At 45.4% G+C, this 17876-nt stretch overlaps 1 protein-coding gene across 2 annotated transcripts; it reads right to left on the bottom strand.

The window, feature by feature from the left end:
• Window positions 1-578: 578 nt before the first annotated feature.
• On the bottom strand, window positions 579-8828 carry LOC113494875 (sodium-independent sulfate anion transporter). Of its 2 annotated transcripts, none has more exons than XM_026873383.1 (9): window positions 8657-8828; window positions 5134-5216; window positions 4588-4690; window positions 3976-4498; window positions 3716-3896; window positions 3093-3422; window positions 2864-3004; window positions 2150-2295; window positions 579-2078 (listed from the first exon to the last, which is right to left on the bottom strand). In XM_026873383.1, the coding sequence occupies exons 2-9, from the start codon at window positions 5213-5215 to the stop codon at window positions 1698-1700; spliced, it is 1887 nt and encodes a 628-aa protein (XP_026729184.1). In that variant the 5' UTR covers window position 5216; window positions 8657-8828; the 3' UTR covers window positions 579-1697. The 2 variants fall into 2 exon arrangements, with proteins under 2 accessions (XP_026729184.1, XP_026729185.1); XM_026873384.1 differs by lacking the exon at window positions 8657-8828 and adding an exon at window positions 8514-8537.
• Window positions 8829-17876: the final 9048 nt, after the last annotated feature.

Raw genomic sequence — 17876 nt, 5'->3', positions numbered from 1 at the left:
CAGTTCATGTATCCAATGACTAGAACACGTTCATGATAAAAAAAATAGGTATTTATGAGATTTGAATAAATATAAAATGCAATTTTTATTCAATATTATGATGCAATTCATAGTTTTTTAGAAACAGAGCTCTGTTGCGAGCGCGTTCCGAGCCTTGTTATAATGGTGAGGGGCGCGGGCGGCGGCCTTTTTATCATTTTTAAGAGTATTTTCAGATTTCTCTTGTTTAATTTCTCTTCGTACTTATTATCATGATAAAAAAAATAAAAATCGCGCCTAGGGGTATTTTACGTCGGATACATGAACTGGGCTCCTTTTGTAAGACGACTAAAAAATCACCGTGTATATGTATACCTCATGGGTGTTAGTTAGGGGTGAACACGAATATGCTTTTCGTGTATGTATGTGTTAGATCGCATGTATCTAATATCTGTGTTTAAGGGGTAACTACTCTATGCTTACTCTATGCAATTTTTTTTATTTTAGACAGTCGGGCGCTACGACTCCCAACAGAGCAGGCCTGTCTCGTCCTAGGTGAGGGGCAAGAGGGGGTAATATAAAATAAATAACAACACAGCTGTAGGTATAGTTACTCTTAAAGAGTTTATTTAATTTTGTTCTTAGAACTGTGACTGAATAAATTCATGAACCTTTCGCGGCACTACAACCATCACACTCATACAAATACATCACAATCGTTACATAGGTACCTAACTTCCATATTATATAATATACATAATAGGTATTTATAATTAATTTTATTATCTCGAAAATAAATTTATTACTTAACGTACATATTAGTAGAGGATCACAAAATAATGGATAAATCCTACTCGAGCCGCGGAGCGCGGCTGCAGCAGCGCGGCCGCACTCGCCTCCACGGCCAGTTAAAGCTTCATTCTTAATCCTTAATGATAAAGTAATGACAGTATCCTAACTTGTACTTTATTTCCTACAAATAAATAGATCAATGCTTACTCATCTACCGATAGCTATCACGTTCTGTTACTGTTTAGTCCCTACTTATTAAATGTAAGTTTGATATTATCGTCGAGGGATTGCTTAACCCTCCGAAGAAGCATGAGCGACACAACCACTCGTGGCACACATAGCAGCCCCCAGAACCCTGCCACCCCTGACAATTTACAATTCTCGTGCCGTACGCCAGTTCCTTGCTCCGCCACAAGTAAATTGTTTGCGTTCCGAGAAACAATGCGACGGTACTCGGAAAGCAAAATGTCTTATTTTATCGTAAAACCTTTTTAAGTCTTATGTTTTATATTATTCCGAGAGACTCGATGGTTGGAAATTCACACTTAGTGCCAGTATCGATACAGATTGTTTAGGAACATCAGGCACCCTGCGGGTCAGGCACAGGCGGCTGGGAGGGGCGGGCCGCCGGATCACAGCTCGCACAGCCATAAGCTCTCAGACTAATTGCCTACCAAAATATTAGTACTTCTACGTATGTACACAACAAGATAATTTTACATCGAGGCGTTTGCGCGACGATGGATGAGCGAACTGCTCAGAGGAGAACGCATGTACAGTCGCTACTACAGTATACATATAATTATTCCTTACAAGTATAACAAATAAGTTCTGATTTTATCTAAATATCACACTCCGTCAAATCAATCTCAAAAAATATCGTCTCGCGTAAGGTACGGCGTATCACAAGTAAGTTTACAGGTAGTCTAGGCGGGCGGCAGCGGCGCCAGCTTGGTGGGCTCGGGCCGCGCCAGACGCTCGTCGGCGGCCAGCAGCCGGTCCAGCTCCTCGTCCTCGTAGAACACCACGAAGTGCTCGGGCTTGGCCACGGCCTCGAAGATGGAGCACACTGACGGCTTCACGTTGTAGAAGTAGAGCGGCTGGCGGCGCGCGTGGAAGTCGCCCGTCAGCTGCTCGATGCTCTTGGCGGCCGTGTAGTCCGCGCTGTAGATGTGCGTGCACTCGATCACGACGGGCACGGAGCTGCTGGCCGCGTGCTTGGTCACCAGCCGCCGCACGTAGTCCACGGACGGGAACATGAGGCAGCGGTCCGGCGTGATCATCAGGTACTCCACGCCGTGCTCCGTCTGCAACAAGCCGCTCGGTCAGCCCCCGCCGGACACACGGAGCCCGCCGGCGGCGGCCGCCCGGTACTCACCTTGAGCATCTCTACCGACAGCTTGGGCCGCGCGGCGTGGTACAGGATGAAGATGATGTTCACGATGACGCCGGTCAAGATGCCGAGCTCGATGGGCAGCGTCAGGCACAGCACGAACGTACCCACTCCCGGGATTAAGTCCAACTCTGCAAAGATTATATTTGGCACTTGCTTTATCGTGGTAAGCTTTAAACTGGTGAACTTTTGATGCTACACGAATCAAAAATTCTATCTTGAAAGAATAAATTATTGAACAAACGGAATAGGTATTTTAATTTTTCAAGTAAGATGTAGGGCTCAAAAATTGTTTAAATATAAGTCAGCGCCTATATTGTTTTACACTCTCGTAAGTATGATACCAATGGAAACTAGTTTTAAATTAGGCTATACTCGAGTAATGAGCTCTTTTACTTTAAAATCTCCCACTGAGTAATTTATACAATAGTCGTCACTTCAGTCACATCTACGAGATTTAGAGAAAAGATAAAACAGAAATACAGTCCCACTGCTATCACATAGATTATTTAAATTGCAAATAAAAAAACCCCTAATACCGCGTGTGAGTTCAATTAATGTGATAACCAGTATGTATCAGTTAGTACCTATTTAATTATTTTAAGTAAAGAAAGCATCCTAAACTAAAAGGAGTTTAGGATGTTTCTGAAGCAAATGAGATGTCTATCAGTAGAACCGTTTTAGGAATCGGTTACTTACTTTTCGCTCGCCACATAGGTTTGATGACATTATATTCAACCATAAAAAGAATGGCCGAGACGATGACCGCCGCCAGCGCCGCTTTAGGGATGTAGCCGAAGTATTGCGTAAAGAACTGCAGCGCCAGGATAACCATGACTCCTGCAAAAAACAAAGAGACACGGAAATGTCAATTGAGCTCGTCTCTCGGTGTAAAACGGGGCGACGACTGGCACCGAGCGCTACTCACCGGTGTACACGCCATTGAGGGTGGTCTTGACGCCGGAGCCGTTGGAGACCACGGAGCGCGCTAGCGAGCCGCCTCCTGGATATGCCTGCATGAACGAGTTAGCGACGCTGGCCACGCCTAGAGCGATCATCTCTTGAGTGGCGTCGATAGTCCGTCCGTCAGAAAAGGCCTTGCAAATGGCGATGTCCTCCAGCAGAACGATGAGAGGGATGACTAGCAGTCCCGAGCCCAATTCCGACACCATGTCTAGGAAGTCAGCCGTGGAGTTGTCGGCGCGCACGTAGCTGAACGGCGGCAGCTGCGGTATTGGCACGCCCGACGGAATCGCTCCTGCACATATCACACACAGGTCACTTAGCAATGGACTACGCTGGGGTACGTATACACGACGCATGTGCGGGATGCGATCGAGGGGTGTCGGTGTGAAATCTCTACTACTATTTTGATAGCAAACACTATATGAGACTGAAATGATAACGCCATGAGGTGAGCACTACTCTCTACTCTACTAACCACTGGGACTACTCTCGGCTGGAGATTGCATAGAACAGAAAGAATAACTGTGAGTTCATAAATCAAGTCGTTGGGCTCTTAGAAAAAATTGTGTTTCCAATGGAACATACCCATGAGCCGCACGGGCGAAGTGCCGTATTCGGCGACGAACCAGTAGCCGAGCACTCCGGTCACCACCACCACGATGGCGTTGCGGCAAGTGCTGATCAGCCACAAACCCTTGGTGATCACTTTCTGTTTCGTGCTAGGACCGTCTTCAGACTTGCAGCCCAGTTTGATCATTCCTATTTTCTGAAATTTTAATCATAATACATCGTCAAAAAGAAAATTTTTACATATAATATTAACAAGTATAAATAAAGGTACCCACCCGCAGAAAGAGTAAGACGGCAATACATGTAAACCCAAGCACCGGGTCCCACAGCGAGGCCGCATGTAGGTTGCGGAAAATAGAAATCCACTGTTGTAAGAACGTGGTGCCGCTGACGGAGATCGCGAACAAGTCCTTGACCTGGGAAGTGGCAATCATAAGCGCGACCGCCGACGTGAAGCCAGACGACACCGGGCCGGACACGAAGTTAATGAGGAAGCCCAGGCCCAGCACGCCCATGAGCAACTCCACCAGCCCCGTCAGGAAGTTGAGGAGGATCGCCTTCTCCACCACGCCGCCGGCCACCTGGTACGTGAGTAGCGACGCGATGGCCGTAGGGCCCGCGGGCACGGCGCGGCAGCCGCCCAGCACTATGTACACGAAGCACCCCAGGAACGAGCCGTACAGCCCGTACTGCGGCGGCAGCCCCGCGATGTTGGAGTACGCCAGCGACTGCGGGATCACGGTCAGCCCCACGGTGATGCCGGCGATGAGGTCGCCCACCGCCTGCTCTGCGTTGTACCTGCGCACGAACAACACGCTATGTTACCAGAGCAAACAACACGCAATGCTACCATTGCGCGCGACACAGCTGCTGGCCGAGATACTCACTGCGGGAGCCATGACGTCACGGGCAGCCTCTTGTGCAGAGTCTTGCGGTTAAAGCGGCGGCGCACCGCTGCGCGCCATCCGCACCGAGACTCGCTGTCAGACACTGACAACAGAGAGAAGCACACGCTTAATGAAATACTAAGCTAGTGAGACATTAATAATAACGATACAGTAGTGTGTGTGTTTAGGTCGGGCATGTCGGATCGTGGGCGCTATCGTCTCGAGAGCGCGGCGCGAGGCCGCCGACGGCACGAGCCGCGTTCAAGTTCAGGGACGTGCCACCACGAGAGCGCATGCGCCGCTATCCGATCTATTTCACGTTCCATCGACTATGATTGGGCACAGTCTATGCAATCGCCGCTGCGACACTATTTGTTTGTGTAATTGTAATGGATTTGTTTAATTATACCTCGGTCATTGTTAAATACCGCTTCTGAGCATGGTTACACCTTTTTGCAAAGACGCAATCTGTACTTATTCAAATAAGTAATTTGATAAGGAATCATTGAAGCCACAATGCGTGGTGTGCTCGGTGTGAATACTCACGGATGTAGTCGTTGCTGGCGTGCTTGTCGTCGGGCGGCGGCAGCGAGCCGGAGGAGGCGTTGTGCTTGCGGCGCGGGATCATTCTGCAACATCAACAATTACATTTATCAGTTAACTGATGTAACCAAGTAGGCTCATATCACCAAACCTTTTTATCTGCTTCCTTATTTTAGGTGATATTACGTGACTACAGTCGCGGATATGTCAAAATAAAAAATATATGGACCTTGTATGTCACGTAAGTCACGTCGTTTGATACTGGTTCTAAAATACAGAGCACAAAAATAGCTATAACCTGCACAAGAGGCTAGAACCATAGCGAGCCAAAGGTAAAAGCACGGTTGTACTTGCAACCTGGATAATTGACTTTAATTATAATCTTCTAGAGATCAGTCTTGCATGGTAAGGGGTCTCCGTCTCACATTCGTACCAATATTTTAATTGGAGAGTATACCTATGTTGTGTCTGTTTGTTCGTCCGTCCTTCTCGGCAAAACAGCAGAGAATTGACGCGAATGGAGATATTTGAATGGATGGAAAGAGGCACAGGTTATTTTTCGTCTCTTTCTAAACCCCCACTTCCCTTAGATGTGTACCTTTAGTTTGTATAGAGAATGAAGGTAGAAAGAAGGTAGGTTGCTTATAATTGGTATGCAGACGGATTAAAAAAAACGTCCATCATGTTTTCTTGGTAACCTTTCCCCAGCCCTTAAAGAAAGAACTGAAAGAAATGTCGCTTAGTTTACAACATTAACAATCCGCAAGTACAAACATTGAAAGCGGCCGGGGTGATCCTAGGGAAGCCGTGACGCCGTGATATGAGTGCAGCTCCCAGAGCCTTTACATTCTATCCCCAAACGGTCTACAGTAAATGATTAAAATAGAATTCTATTCCGAGTTCTGTCCTGTGTTCTGCATCAGAATAGGGGAACCGAGTTACGCCGAATTGAACGCGAGCGAAGCTGAATATCGTATTCAATAAGTAAGAGCGCCGCCACGCGCCGCGCCGGCCTATTCGTCACGCGTTTACAATTTAAACAAATATAAATAAATACGTAGCAGTTAATTTGATACGTTTACGTAAGCAAATAATTGAAGTCACATGACTCGCAGCAGAGAGCGCGGCGCGGCGCGGGGCGGCCCGGTGCGGCGCAGGCTCAACAGTTACTCCACTTCTTGAATTACACTTGGGCTCTGGCATGTACTCTAGAATCAACTGTGGACGTTTTACAATAGTTGAGATAATACATAAGAATAAACAAGGACGGTGGCAATTTAAATTAGAATTCGATAACCATAGCCATGAACAGAAGCGACTGCCGTCACATGACTAGAGACGAATGGGCGCAATGCTGACTATATACATACATTTAAATATAAGGAAAACCTCTATACGTGTATGTAAATAACATGTTAGAATATTAATTATGCAGGCGCACGTGGCGGCGCGCGCCCGCCGCAGTAGGTCCGCTCCGCGCCACACTGACACCGATCAGACGTTGCCTGCCATGAACACTTCACGTTCAGTACTTAGTTCGTGATCAATGGACGGCACGGGCCTTCGGTAAGTGTTTGCGATCTGCCGCACAAATACAGCATTTGGCGAATCAATTACAGCATGCTATATTGGATTATCCGCAGTAACGATAACGCGAGTAAACAATAACTAGAAATGTGCTACATACTTATCGTTAGCGACTACTCGCCCTGCACTGCACTAGTACTAACTACTGAACAAGTGAACACACTCGGCGTGGCTGGCCGCAGGCGCCCACAGCCCACATCATACCCGAACAACGTGCTGTTGTTGCTATTTACTGGCTTGAACGATTTTTGATATGTTTTGAACTTCATATCTAGAATCGCAATGAGCAATCAATTGTTTTCTGTTTTTATACACTTCATTTTTAATAATAAATGAAAAGTAGTTAAAATGCTCGGTTTCTTTTCTAATCAAAACAGTGTTTCGTGATTGCTTTTACATTTTGTACAAGGAAGAATACTTAATGAGGTCATGGATACCACAATGCAGGTGAATATCAAACTAACGTTTCTTGGTATCGTATAAGATAGAAGAGCACTAGGTATTACCGCCTGCAAACTGTTTTACAGTTTAGAGATTTCATATTGTTGCATAATTGTAGTGTTAGGATAAATAGATTTTGTCGACGTCAACTTGTTTTGAGATACTCTAAGCCGCGATAGAGACACACACAATTGAAATGCTTATGATGACAAATTTAACGTTTAACTTAATACACCTGCTGTCTGAGTCTGTTCCCACTGCGAGGAGGCAGGAGCGGTGCTCGAACATCCCGCTAATGAGCAGTTGTCGGATTTTCTCTTTCTCATTAATTGGTGTCTAATAGTAATAAAAGAGTAATTTATTAAAAAACCTTTATAATGGTTTTTTTTACTAGATTTCACAAAACGGTCAGCGTGTTCATGCAACACAAGTATAACGTAGATATGGCGAGTGTGGGGCATGTTGATCGATACCAATATATTATTGATACACTTACATTGATATACCAATCAATATCAATCAAGTGTTCGTTTATGGCGCACATCGTGAATCAATATATTATATGCGGTTATTTAGGTACGCAGCGGCTCGGCGGGCACTGGGTGGCTCCAGCTGTGTCGGATGGCTACTCGCAACTAGTAACACCAATCCAAGTCTTATTAAACCAGCTTATATGCTGAACCTAAGAACTAACGCATGGCTGTCCATTTACTACTGCCGCTAGGTAGACGCATGTACCCTCGGCATGTTATTGTCAATTAAAAGGGTATACGCCGAGCACTTTTACTAAAATAACTCACTGCACTTGACATTGACCAATTAGTATGGCTAAAGCAAAAATAAACTATAAGATAAAGATAACCTACAGTAATGGATCTCAAAACGATTTGATAGGGGGACGTCGAATCCATGACCAGGATGAGTAGTGAGCAGTAGCGGGCAGCGGGCAGCGGGCAGGTGGTTCCCCAGCGGGCCGCGAGACCGCGCGCGTGAAAGTATCGCCGAGGAATTCGCAAGGCACCCGCGGCAACTCTCGCGCAATGCAACATTATTCTACATGCGATTAGAGATGACAACTAGCGACTTGTCGGGTTTGAGTCCTTAGTTGAGGGCGGTAGCGATACATTATGACAACCACAAATGTTGCACCTTCATAGGATCAACTAATTAACAAGCACATCGTTTAAAGAAGATAATAACCGAGGAATGCGACAAACGATACGTGTGCCTGACTCACCTTGCTAACAGTTATTATTTATGTTATTGTTGACACCGAACGGATCTTTAAATGGGAAGGCGAGGAATTTTCTTAGCTTTCGGGTTAGAGCTATAAACAGTGTATTTTCAGCGACTACCTGAGCCGCGGGAGGCGAGCGAAGCCTTTGTCCCGGCATTCTTGCGGCGGTGGTGGCGGCGGAGGCGGCGGCGCGGTGGCGGCAGCTGGCGGCCGGCGGCCAGCGGCGGCGACGGCGCGGCTGCTGCGCGGGGGAACACTCACTTGTGGTCGGTGGAGCCGGGGCGGTGCGACAGGCGATGTCAGGTGCGCATGGGGTCCGAACGGGAGTGCAGCGGGGATCGAGCCTGAGCGGCCGTGGTGTCGCGAGAGACGCGCGGGGCGCGAGGAGCGTGCGGCGGGTGGCGCGGTCGGAGCGCGACTGGCGTGTGGAGACGTCGCGCGCGGAGTGTCGATGATGTCCCGCCGCGCCCCCGCCCCCGCCGCGCGCCCCGAGATGCGCGGAGGCTGCGCGCCACCCGCGCTCTGCGCCCCTGCGCGCCGCGCCCCCGCGCCCCCGCGCCCCTCACGTCACAACATCTCCACCATGTGCACACTGCTTATCTCTACTTCTATTGTTGATTGTATAAAAACTTCATAATTACATATTTATGCTTACGGTTTGGATTTTCAGCAGATCTTTTGATAAACAGAAAAATATTTGTAGTAAAATTGAGATTTGATATACATTTCAAAGCAGACAGTCAGATCAGACTTTCCTCATTGTTCTTATTGTATTTTATGCTAAGAACAAAAGTAGTTTCAATACGGCTTGCCGTACATTATGATCTACATAGAACATTATTATATTCCAAATTTGAACGACGTTTGGTAAAAAAGAATACCACGATCACGGTTTTAAAGTTTAAAGTTTTCACGTTTTTTTCTTATGTTTTTAATTGTGACGCGTGACCGTATAATATTTAGTTATTGACGGTACTCAGCAAGAGCCTGTAAGCAAGCGGCTCGGCGGCAGGATGCCGGTCATGTTGGCGACCCTACTGCCGGGCTCGGGGCTAGGCAGCAGGGCCGAGGTGACCGCCACTGCGCATGCGTGTGCACGAGACGCACGCGTTGAACTCTTTACAAGGGGCGCGTTGCGAACTCACATAATTCCTACATGACAGTCCACCAGCCGCGCTACACTCTCTGAACCATCAGTAATAAATACACTATTTAATGTGGCCTATGCCACCCGCAGCCATGGGTATGCCTGGAATACCTGACACTTGTCAATTATGTTAATTAAAACAAGTTAGTTGTATCGGAGATGAATTCCTATTTGCAAAAATCGTGATGGGCCTTATTTGTCATTGACTTGTGGAAGCCAGTACTTATGGTAGTAGTTCCCACTGCAGCGGTCTGGACCGGCGCGGCGCGCGGCGCGGCGGCGGCGGCGCGGCGCGCGGCGCTCGTCACGTGCCGACTACAGAGCGCTCTGTCAATACGTAATGGTTTTACTGTAAAAGCACTCATTGTGTTACATATGACTACTAACTTTGTCATTTACAATAATCTGTTATCTTTCTGTTGCCCCATCAATTATTTTCTTTCTATTTTTATTCTGTTTTACGATCGTTTTGCACGTATTGGAGGTCCGAATGCCAGTACGCATTTATTTAATATGATTGAAAACCGATATCAGATTGATGTATTCATAAGGCCTTCATACTGAAAGGCAGAATGGTTTGTGTTGACAGGCAAACAGTTTGTTTGATAGCATGAGTGGCGGGAGCAGGTCAGCGCTGCAGCGCGAGGTCGGTGACCGGCGCGGGCGCACGCCGCACGCGCTGCCGCAGGAAAGTGGGGCCGGTTTGCGTGCGCCCGTCATGTGACTGCGCGGGGCGCGGCGCGAGCGGGCCGGACGAGGGGGGGGGCGTCCATTGATGAAGGCGCGGGGCGCGTGCGCCACGCTGACTCAGCGGAGTGCCCGGTGACGCGCGCCCCCGCGCCCCCGCAGCGCGCCGGCAGTTGCCAGTGCGAGTGTGCTCATACTGTCAGTCTCCGAAGCAGGCACGTTATTAGCAGGTTGTTATTTCTTAAAATGTTTGGCCAAAACCTCTGTAAAATTCTAGAGAAAGACAACCATTGCAAGATTTTCTTCATTTCCTCTTTTGGTGATGGTAGGACTGTTAGGTGGAGGTACTAGGACGCTAAATCATTTAACGTCGTTAAATGTAACCTACTTTAGTTACAAGTTAGTAACTATAGTAGGTGACAAACTATGAGGTCTCACACAGATGTACATGCCCGACACCGAGATAGTTGCTCCTAACCAGGCGGGCTCACCGACACCGCCAGTCGCATGAAACTCTGACCCAGGCCTGAAGTCTAGCAGCAATGCCGCTGTAGTACGTTGTATTGGGATCAGCGTAACTGTCATGCCAATTAAAAGTAGGAATATGGATTCAAAATGTAGGTAGTAAAGCTACCGTAAAATACATATATTTTATTGTATTGTGTTGTGAGTAACAACAGGCCGCGACCATCGCCGGCTGCCAGGTTGTGCGAGGTCGCGGACGTGACGTCACCTGCTCGCTACCAAGTAGCGCCCGCTTCCCGGCGGCGCCTTCGCATTGATTTCCCGGTACACCGTTATAATATGAGCTTAAAGTTTTTGGAATAGTCTTAGCCAGCCAAAGGACCTAGAAAAGGATAAGGCATGTCATTCCCTCTCGCAGGCCAGCGCGATGACTCGACCTAGATATCAAAGCCAATGCGACTGCGGTGAAGCGTTTTTTTTTTTTCCAGCGGAGTCCAAATTCTTCCGCAGCCCCGCACTAGTGCTGGCCCGGTCATTCCGGGCCTCGCCTCGTGCACGGGGTAGTGAGGTGTTTGCCCACCCCGTGCAACGCCTCAGAGGCGCGCGCCGACACTCGTGCGCGCCTCCGTCCATCGAACTGCGGTGAACCGGCCTTAACCGTACTGCCCATTAGTAATAATTACCGTGTCATAGCTTCTGCAAATCTATCAAATATTTCAGCAGAGCTTCGCCATCTAGATATAATATCATTATGAAATTGAATCCAAATGAAAATCGGAAAACTATTTTTTTGATTATTTAGGACCGACGAGTATAGTAACCGAACACATGACTTGTTACTATTAGCGGAGCCGGTCTTTAAGATGCGTTTCGTAATATTCAGACAGGTGTGTCGCGCGATGTAAACAGTGTGGACACTGGCACTCCGGCTGGCCGCGGCTGGCCCGCCTGTAGCGAGCCCGCACTATCTGATCAGAAGTCTACCAGTACCACCACGTCACCTTGTTGCGGTATTTTGTCATTCTTCTACAACCATAATCATACTACGAGGTGATAGACCCTCCAGTCTGCAACAAGACCCAAATGTACAGAAATAGATCAAAACCTTTCATTAAGAGACTGCAACTATGTAAAATGCGGATTACCTTCGTAATCAGCCAATCGAACGCATACTACAAAATTTCAAGACAAAGAAAAGACGCTACGGAAATAAACTTTTATTGATGGTATTCTTTGACAATGAAAAGCTGTAATCCAAATGCTGTACTCGTGATTGGCAGAAAGAACTGTCTCCGTGTAAGTGTGTCCAGCTGTAATGTTGTTGCTGACAAGCTTTTTAAACCGCACGACACTTACTCTCTGAGCACGACAATTAAAATATTGGTCCAAAACTCAAAAGTCTAACATCAGGGAGTAGACCGCGATAGCTAGCCAAGGAGAACTGTTAAGCCGAGCCACTGATAAGGGGGACTACAAGCTGATCGCTAACCATAACAAGTTGGAGAGACACTGTTAGAAAATGACGTCCAAAAATGATTCTATTCTTTAAGAAAATACATATTTTCATAGGTCCGCTACGTCTGGCGGAAGCGTCGTGAGGAATCAAACTCGCTCGACTAATGCCGCTGTTCCGTCGCATAACGTGCAGCAGAGCGAGATTAGTGGTAGCTATGGAAATCTTAAAAGATTATTTATAAAACATTATAACCATCGAACATAAAAAACCGTACCTATCTTGGACTATCTTACAAAACAAGCCATCCACAGCAGGTAGTAACGCTAAATCTGTGAGACCTCTTCTCTATAACCATGCAATATCTCTGATATCACATCATTTAAGTGCTTTTGTCAATGATATAATTGTCATCTACAAGATGTCCATGATTTCACACACGTTTTAAATAGAACAAATAATTGAAACAGAACAAACAAATTGTTCTTTCAAGTCGCATTAAACTGTTTTCATACTTTTCATCAATTAAATGAAAAGCAAACTTCATGAGTGTCAAAATACGCGGCGGCCAGGGTGCGTAGTAATTCAATTCCGCTACTCGAAATCCTACAAAATAAAATTATGATTGAAACAATTGTGAAAGAATACTTAAGATGAAACCTAAATCAAAAATACTTGACGATGCATACGTTGCTTGCTTTAACTAATACTTTGATTAAGGACTCCGGTTGGGTCCGAAACTAGTCGGGCACCCCCGATAAATACGCGTGAGTAAACCGTTACATCATTTAATGATGAATCAGTCTCACGATAGTTATTATAAAAATACTTTGATAGATCTTGTTTTTGAAGTAGATAGCCTTTTTCTTTGGCAGATTATTATTATATCTCTTTTTATAATACTTGGGTGTGATCGTGGTAAATTATTTATTTATTTTTCTAAAATATTTAAAATCAATCAATCTCAGTAGTAATAAGATAAAATGAAATATAAAGATAAATTAAAATAAGGCCCTTTGTCAAACTTTATAGTTATCATATGACTTTAGGTATTTAACCAATTTCTTTTGAGTTGCATATCTATACTAATCTCATCATTGGCCTAGCCTTTTCCCAACTATGTTGGGGTCGGCTACCAGTCTAACCGGTTTCAGCTAAGTACCAGTGTTTTACAAGGAGCGACTGCCTATCCGACCTCCTCAACCCAGTTACCTGGGCAACCCGATACCCCTTGGTTAGGCTGGTTGTCAGACTTTTTCAAGCTTCTGACTACCTGTAACGACAAAGACGTAGGAATAACAGCCGGGACCCACAATTTAACGTGCCTTCCGAAACACGGAATCTATACTAATCTATCACTACATATTATAAAACAGAAGCGTTTTTTCTGTCCCTATTTCCCCTTGACTACTTAAATCTTTGAAACTACTTGACGGATTTTGTTACGGTTTTTTTTAATAGATAAAGGTTTTTGAATGAGGTTTTTCGTTTAATCTATGCATAAATTAGTAAAGTAACATAGTCAATTTTAGAGGTTTCAAATGTACGAGTACTTACTATTTTTTTACGCTTTCATTGCAAACGCTGGCTTAACCGCACGACATACATCAAAATAATGTCCTACAATATTGTACACCATAAAAAGATCTACAAAAGTCTCAGACCTCATATGTCTATCTTTAAGGTTCACTCACCAATCACCATAACCATTATTTTGACTATTAATTTTATTCCAAAACAAAACATTTTTGCGAAGCTGTTTTTGTTGTAATGGTATTTATCCTTATCAAAATAAATACGACTGTTACTTGTCATAAGTATTCAATTTTACTTTCAAACGCTTTTTCCAAAGTTGTTTCATAACGATGGTATGAATGCTTATCAAAATAAAGAACGTAAAAGAAATTCTGCAGCGTGTATTGCGCATTGCTCCCGTGCGAAGCCGGGGCGGGTCGCTAGTACTAATATATAACGCTGAAGTGTTTGTTTGTTTGAACACGCTAATCTTAGGAATAACTGGTTCAAATTGAAAAAATATTTATGGGTTCAATAGACCATGCATCGAGGAAGGTTTTAGGGTATAAGACATCACGCTGCAACAAATAAGAGCGAAGATACAATGGAAAATGTGTCAAAAACGGGGAAAAATATTCATCTTCGACGGCTTCCGTTCAAAAATTCCTAAGACGACGAATTCGCGGGCAATAGCTAGTAGTTAATAATTTTCGTAAAATAAGGTCATACAGAAGTTCCGCTTCCCACGTGTGTACACTATTAGGTACCTACGCAGACACATTTTTTTAATAGGAACTCTTTCTATATCTAGTACCTACTAAATTAGGTATTATAATAATCTGGGGTCTGTTGTTCTTGGTTTAAACTAGTTATAAACTATATTTTTGTAATAAGATGGTGAAGGTTTAATATGCCTAGTCTACAAATTCTGGAATGTGATAAGTTTGTTACAATATCTAGTTTCTTTCTTCCAGAACTGCTGATGTTGTAGAACACCGTTATTTATCTAAAATCCTACTTATAATAACACACTACACTCTATAAGATTGCCGTCAGTCTTCCTTGGACGATGTTCTTAAGTTGTATAGTTATCGACACATCGGGGAGTTTTAGATATTCAACACACAGAGGCACTCAGACTCAGGAGAAGCATTCGTGGATAAAAAAATGTTTGTTCTATGCGAGGATCGAACCCGCGATACGTCGTGGTTAGTGGGTTTGTAGTAGGGCCTTCCTTAATCACTCGGCCATCCAATTTCAATGCAATGCCAACAAACTACAGTAGGTAGGTACTCAGTCAGGACAAGTGTTTCACTTTAAACAGGGCAGCTCAAATCAACGCCAATTAATTATTTAACTAGTATCTCCAGTGTTGAAAAGCGTGCGGGTTGCGACGGGGCAGCGCGGCAGCGGCGGAGTGGCGTCAGGGCAGCGCGACAGCGGGAGGGGGGGCGTCATGTGACCGGAACGAGTCACGGGGTGAGCCGGTGCACGGCAGGCGTCCTTATCGCGCGCACACACCACCAAAACAGACAAGGTCAGCGCACCACAACTGAGCCAGCAGCATCTCCCGACACTCGCTTCCACTGCTGCACTGCTACTGCCACACGGTACACGACATGCGGGGCTCGAACCTGCAGCTCATCAGTCCCAATCATGCACTGCTTACAGCTGCTGGAAGCTACGTCCTACGCCTGACTCGGCATTATTTATTGAGAAAAGAAATTATGTGCATAGATATCAACTTCACAGTACAACATGATATAGTTACCGGCACGGATCTTGAGCGCTGACCATCACGGCATCACCTAAGCAGAAGTGATTTTTTCGGTCCCTTTTGCGGTATGAAGTGAGGCGCGGGGCGGACACAAGTGCAGGGATTGGCCCGCAGCGCATCGCGTCATAGCCCTCACTCGTGATTGGTTGAAATTCGTTCTTTGCTGCAGTTGCATGCACCTCCATACGACGAGTACGCACAATAGATTGGCGTTTTATTTTACGATGCGCAAAGCGATCCCCACTCTTCCGCCGAGCGCTCAAGATTCGTGCCGGTAACTATACCTATATTACAATATAGGTATACAATAATCTTTCGACATAGTATCGGCAACTTATATTGCTTTATAGTTAATAATGTAACTAAATAAAAATATAACCTTGTACAGGATCCGCATAAGGATATGTAGGTCACAAACTGGTCGCAACAGGTATTTAACAAATGGATTTTTTGTCAAGACGGACAAGCTCATCTCGGACTTAATAAACAGAGTGAAGGACGCGCAGGCCCGCATCGCGTAACTGCGGCTGTGAGCGCGGCGGCCGGGCGGCGGCGGCCGGGCGGCGGCGGCTTGGGGACTGTTCATTGGTCTCTTAGTCCGGGAAACTGAGGAATAACATGACTTCTGTTTTTTTTTTCTTTTATTAATAGGTATTGTTTTTGCGTAGGTTCTGTAACACATTTTTTATGTACCTTATTTTCATGAAAACAGTATAAAGTACTTGTTTAAATAGCTTGTTTTGGTAAGGGCACCCAAATCTGTGTTGTTTCACTATAACTTACTTACCTTCCATTTTTATACTCTCTCTCTCTGAAACAGCCCTGTCCAGGGCATACGTCGGGCAGAAAGTACACTTCAAAGAGGGGTTTCCGCAAGTATCCTTAATTAGTCAATGTGTGTACTCAACTAAGTGAGGTGAAAGCCCGAGCGTAAGAGGTTATGTTCTGTGTCGGTTGTGGGGCTCCCTTACAATAGGTAAGCCCTATGAGCTAGTCGATACATGCGTGCTGCTGTTCGCTCGCTGGTACGGCCTTGCTCAGATCGGTCTGTTACTTTCCTCAAAAGGCTAGCCCAAAGAAACAGTCTGCATTATTTAATATGGTCTGGACTTTAAAAGAGACTGTTTGTGTTTCAATTATTCGTATAGGTCAAGAAAAATGTGCGTGCCGCAGGGGGAACGCGGTTTGGAAAATTGGCTCCTTTCTTTTCCTAGTGGAAACAGGTTCGTACTCCTCCCCCAAGGTGCGCCAGCAACAGAGAACCGCGATAAGCTGAGATTATTTTGAATTCGAAAAGACATTGGTGCGGGCCGGAATTCGAATCTATGACTGCAATTACTCAGGCTGGTTCCTGCTAATGTTAACATCTGAACGTTGCACGCTGCCTATTTTTTGGTCTCCGTTAAACTTTAACCTTGATTCCGGACAGTACATAGGGATTATCTTTCTGCTAAAAAACATTGGTGTAAATATACAGTCATTACGATAAACAAGAAGAGCCATATCCAGTGTAACAATGCGGACCGAGAGTTATGTACAACCTCGCCTGTCACTGTCAAGAGCAACTGAACAACTAAGTATTACCGAGTAACTGAGTTAAAGACGAATCAAGATGATTCAAATGTTTTGTCCTTTGGAGCATTTTTTTGTAATTAACTAATAGCCGCAGCGCTCCTCTTGTATACATGACACAGTGTCGGAACACTGCAAGACAAACAATAAGCTATAAAACAGACACTCGCTGACAATGGACATTTGTGGAAATTATATTAACGGTAATAACAATACATGTGGAGAGCGGCGCGCGGCGGGGGTCACGTGCCGGCCGGCGCGCGGCGCGCTGTGCGACTCAATGTGTCCTTAGCCCTCTAGACTCACACTAAGAAATGTTGGAGGGAAGGAACTAAAAATTAAGATCGAGGAAAATTAACGAACGCTTGAAACGGACATAAAAGTGTGGACTTGTAACTTGTAACTTTGTGGAGGGAACACATAGGTTTATTTTATCCAACCGTTTTGCTTTCTTGAGCCTATTTGTACGGAGCCCTCAGACACAGCTGAGTCGCGAGGCCGACTCTCACTTGAACTTTAATCGATGGGCGTTTAGACAATGTCAAAGGTAGACACTGATTGTAGCCCACATTGCACGCCACGCACCCGAGCACAAACACAATACACTACTAATAACTGGACATGTACTCCCCGAAACACAATTGTCTCAATTCAGGCACCAGAGCAGATCATCTGCGTTGGTGTGAATAAATATATAAGAATACGCGCGCAAGCACGCGTGTGTGTGTGCGTCGTCAAAACTGAACGAAATGATTGATTGATCTTCCTACTCGATTAGTGTTTTCGTTTAATATCTTGACGTTCGACTGAAAAACATCGATAAATATCTAAATATTGATTTGTTCATTCTGGCGTTCTTGTTATC

Source organism: Trichoplusia ni, chromosome 6, assembly GCF_003590095.1.
Source record: "Trichoplusia ni isolate ovarian cell line Hi5 chromosome 6, tn1, whole genome shotgun sequence".
NCBI classification, from domain to species: Eukaryota; Metazoa; Arthropoda; class Insecta; order Lepidoptera; family Noctuidae; genus Trichoplusia; species Trichoplusia ni.
The sequence above is the reverse complement of the archived record's forward strand: the minus strand, read 5'-3'. Positions and strand labels throughout refer to the sequence as shown.

Excerpts from the sequence above, each read along its gene's own strand:
- LOC113494875 (XM_026873383.1), bottom strand. The coding sequence starts at position 5,215 with ATGATCCCGCGCCGCAAGCACAACGCCTCCTCCGGCTCGCTGCCGCCG. Across the intron at positions 3,005-3,092 it reads CCTCAATGGCGTGTACACCG|GAGTCATGGTTATCCTGGCG; the intron begins GTGAGTAGCGCT and ends TGTTTTTTGCAG. Across the intron at positions 2,079-2,149 it reads TGTCGGTAGAGATGCTCAAG|ACGGAGCACGGCGTGGAGTA; the intron begins GTGAGTACCGGG and ends GGCTTGTTGCAG.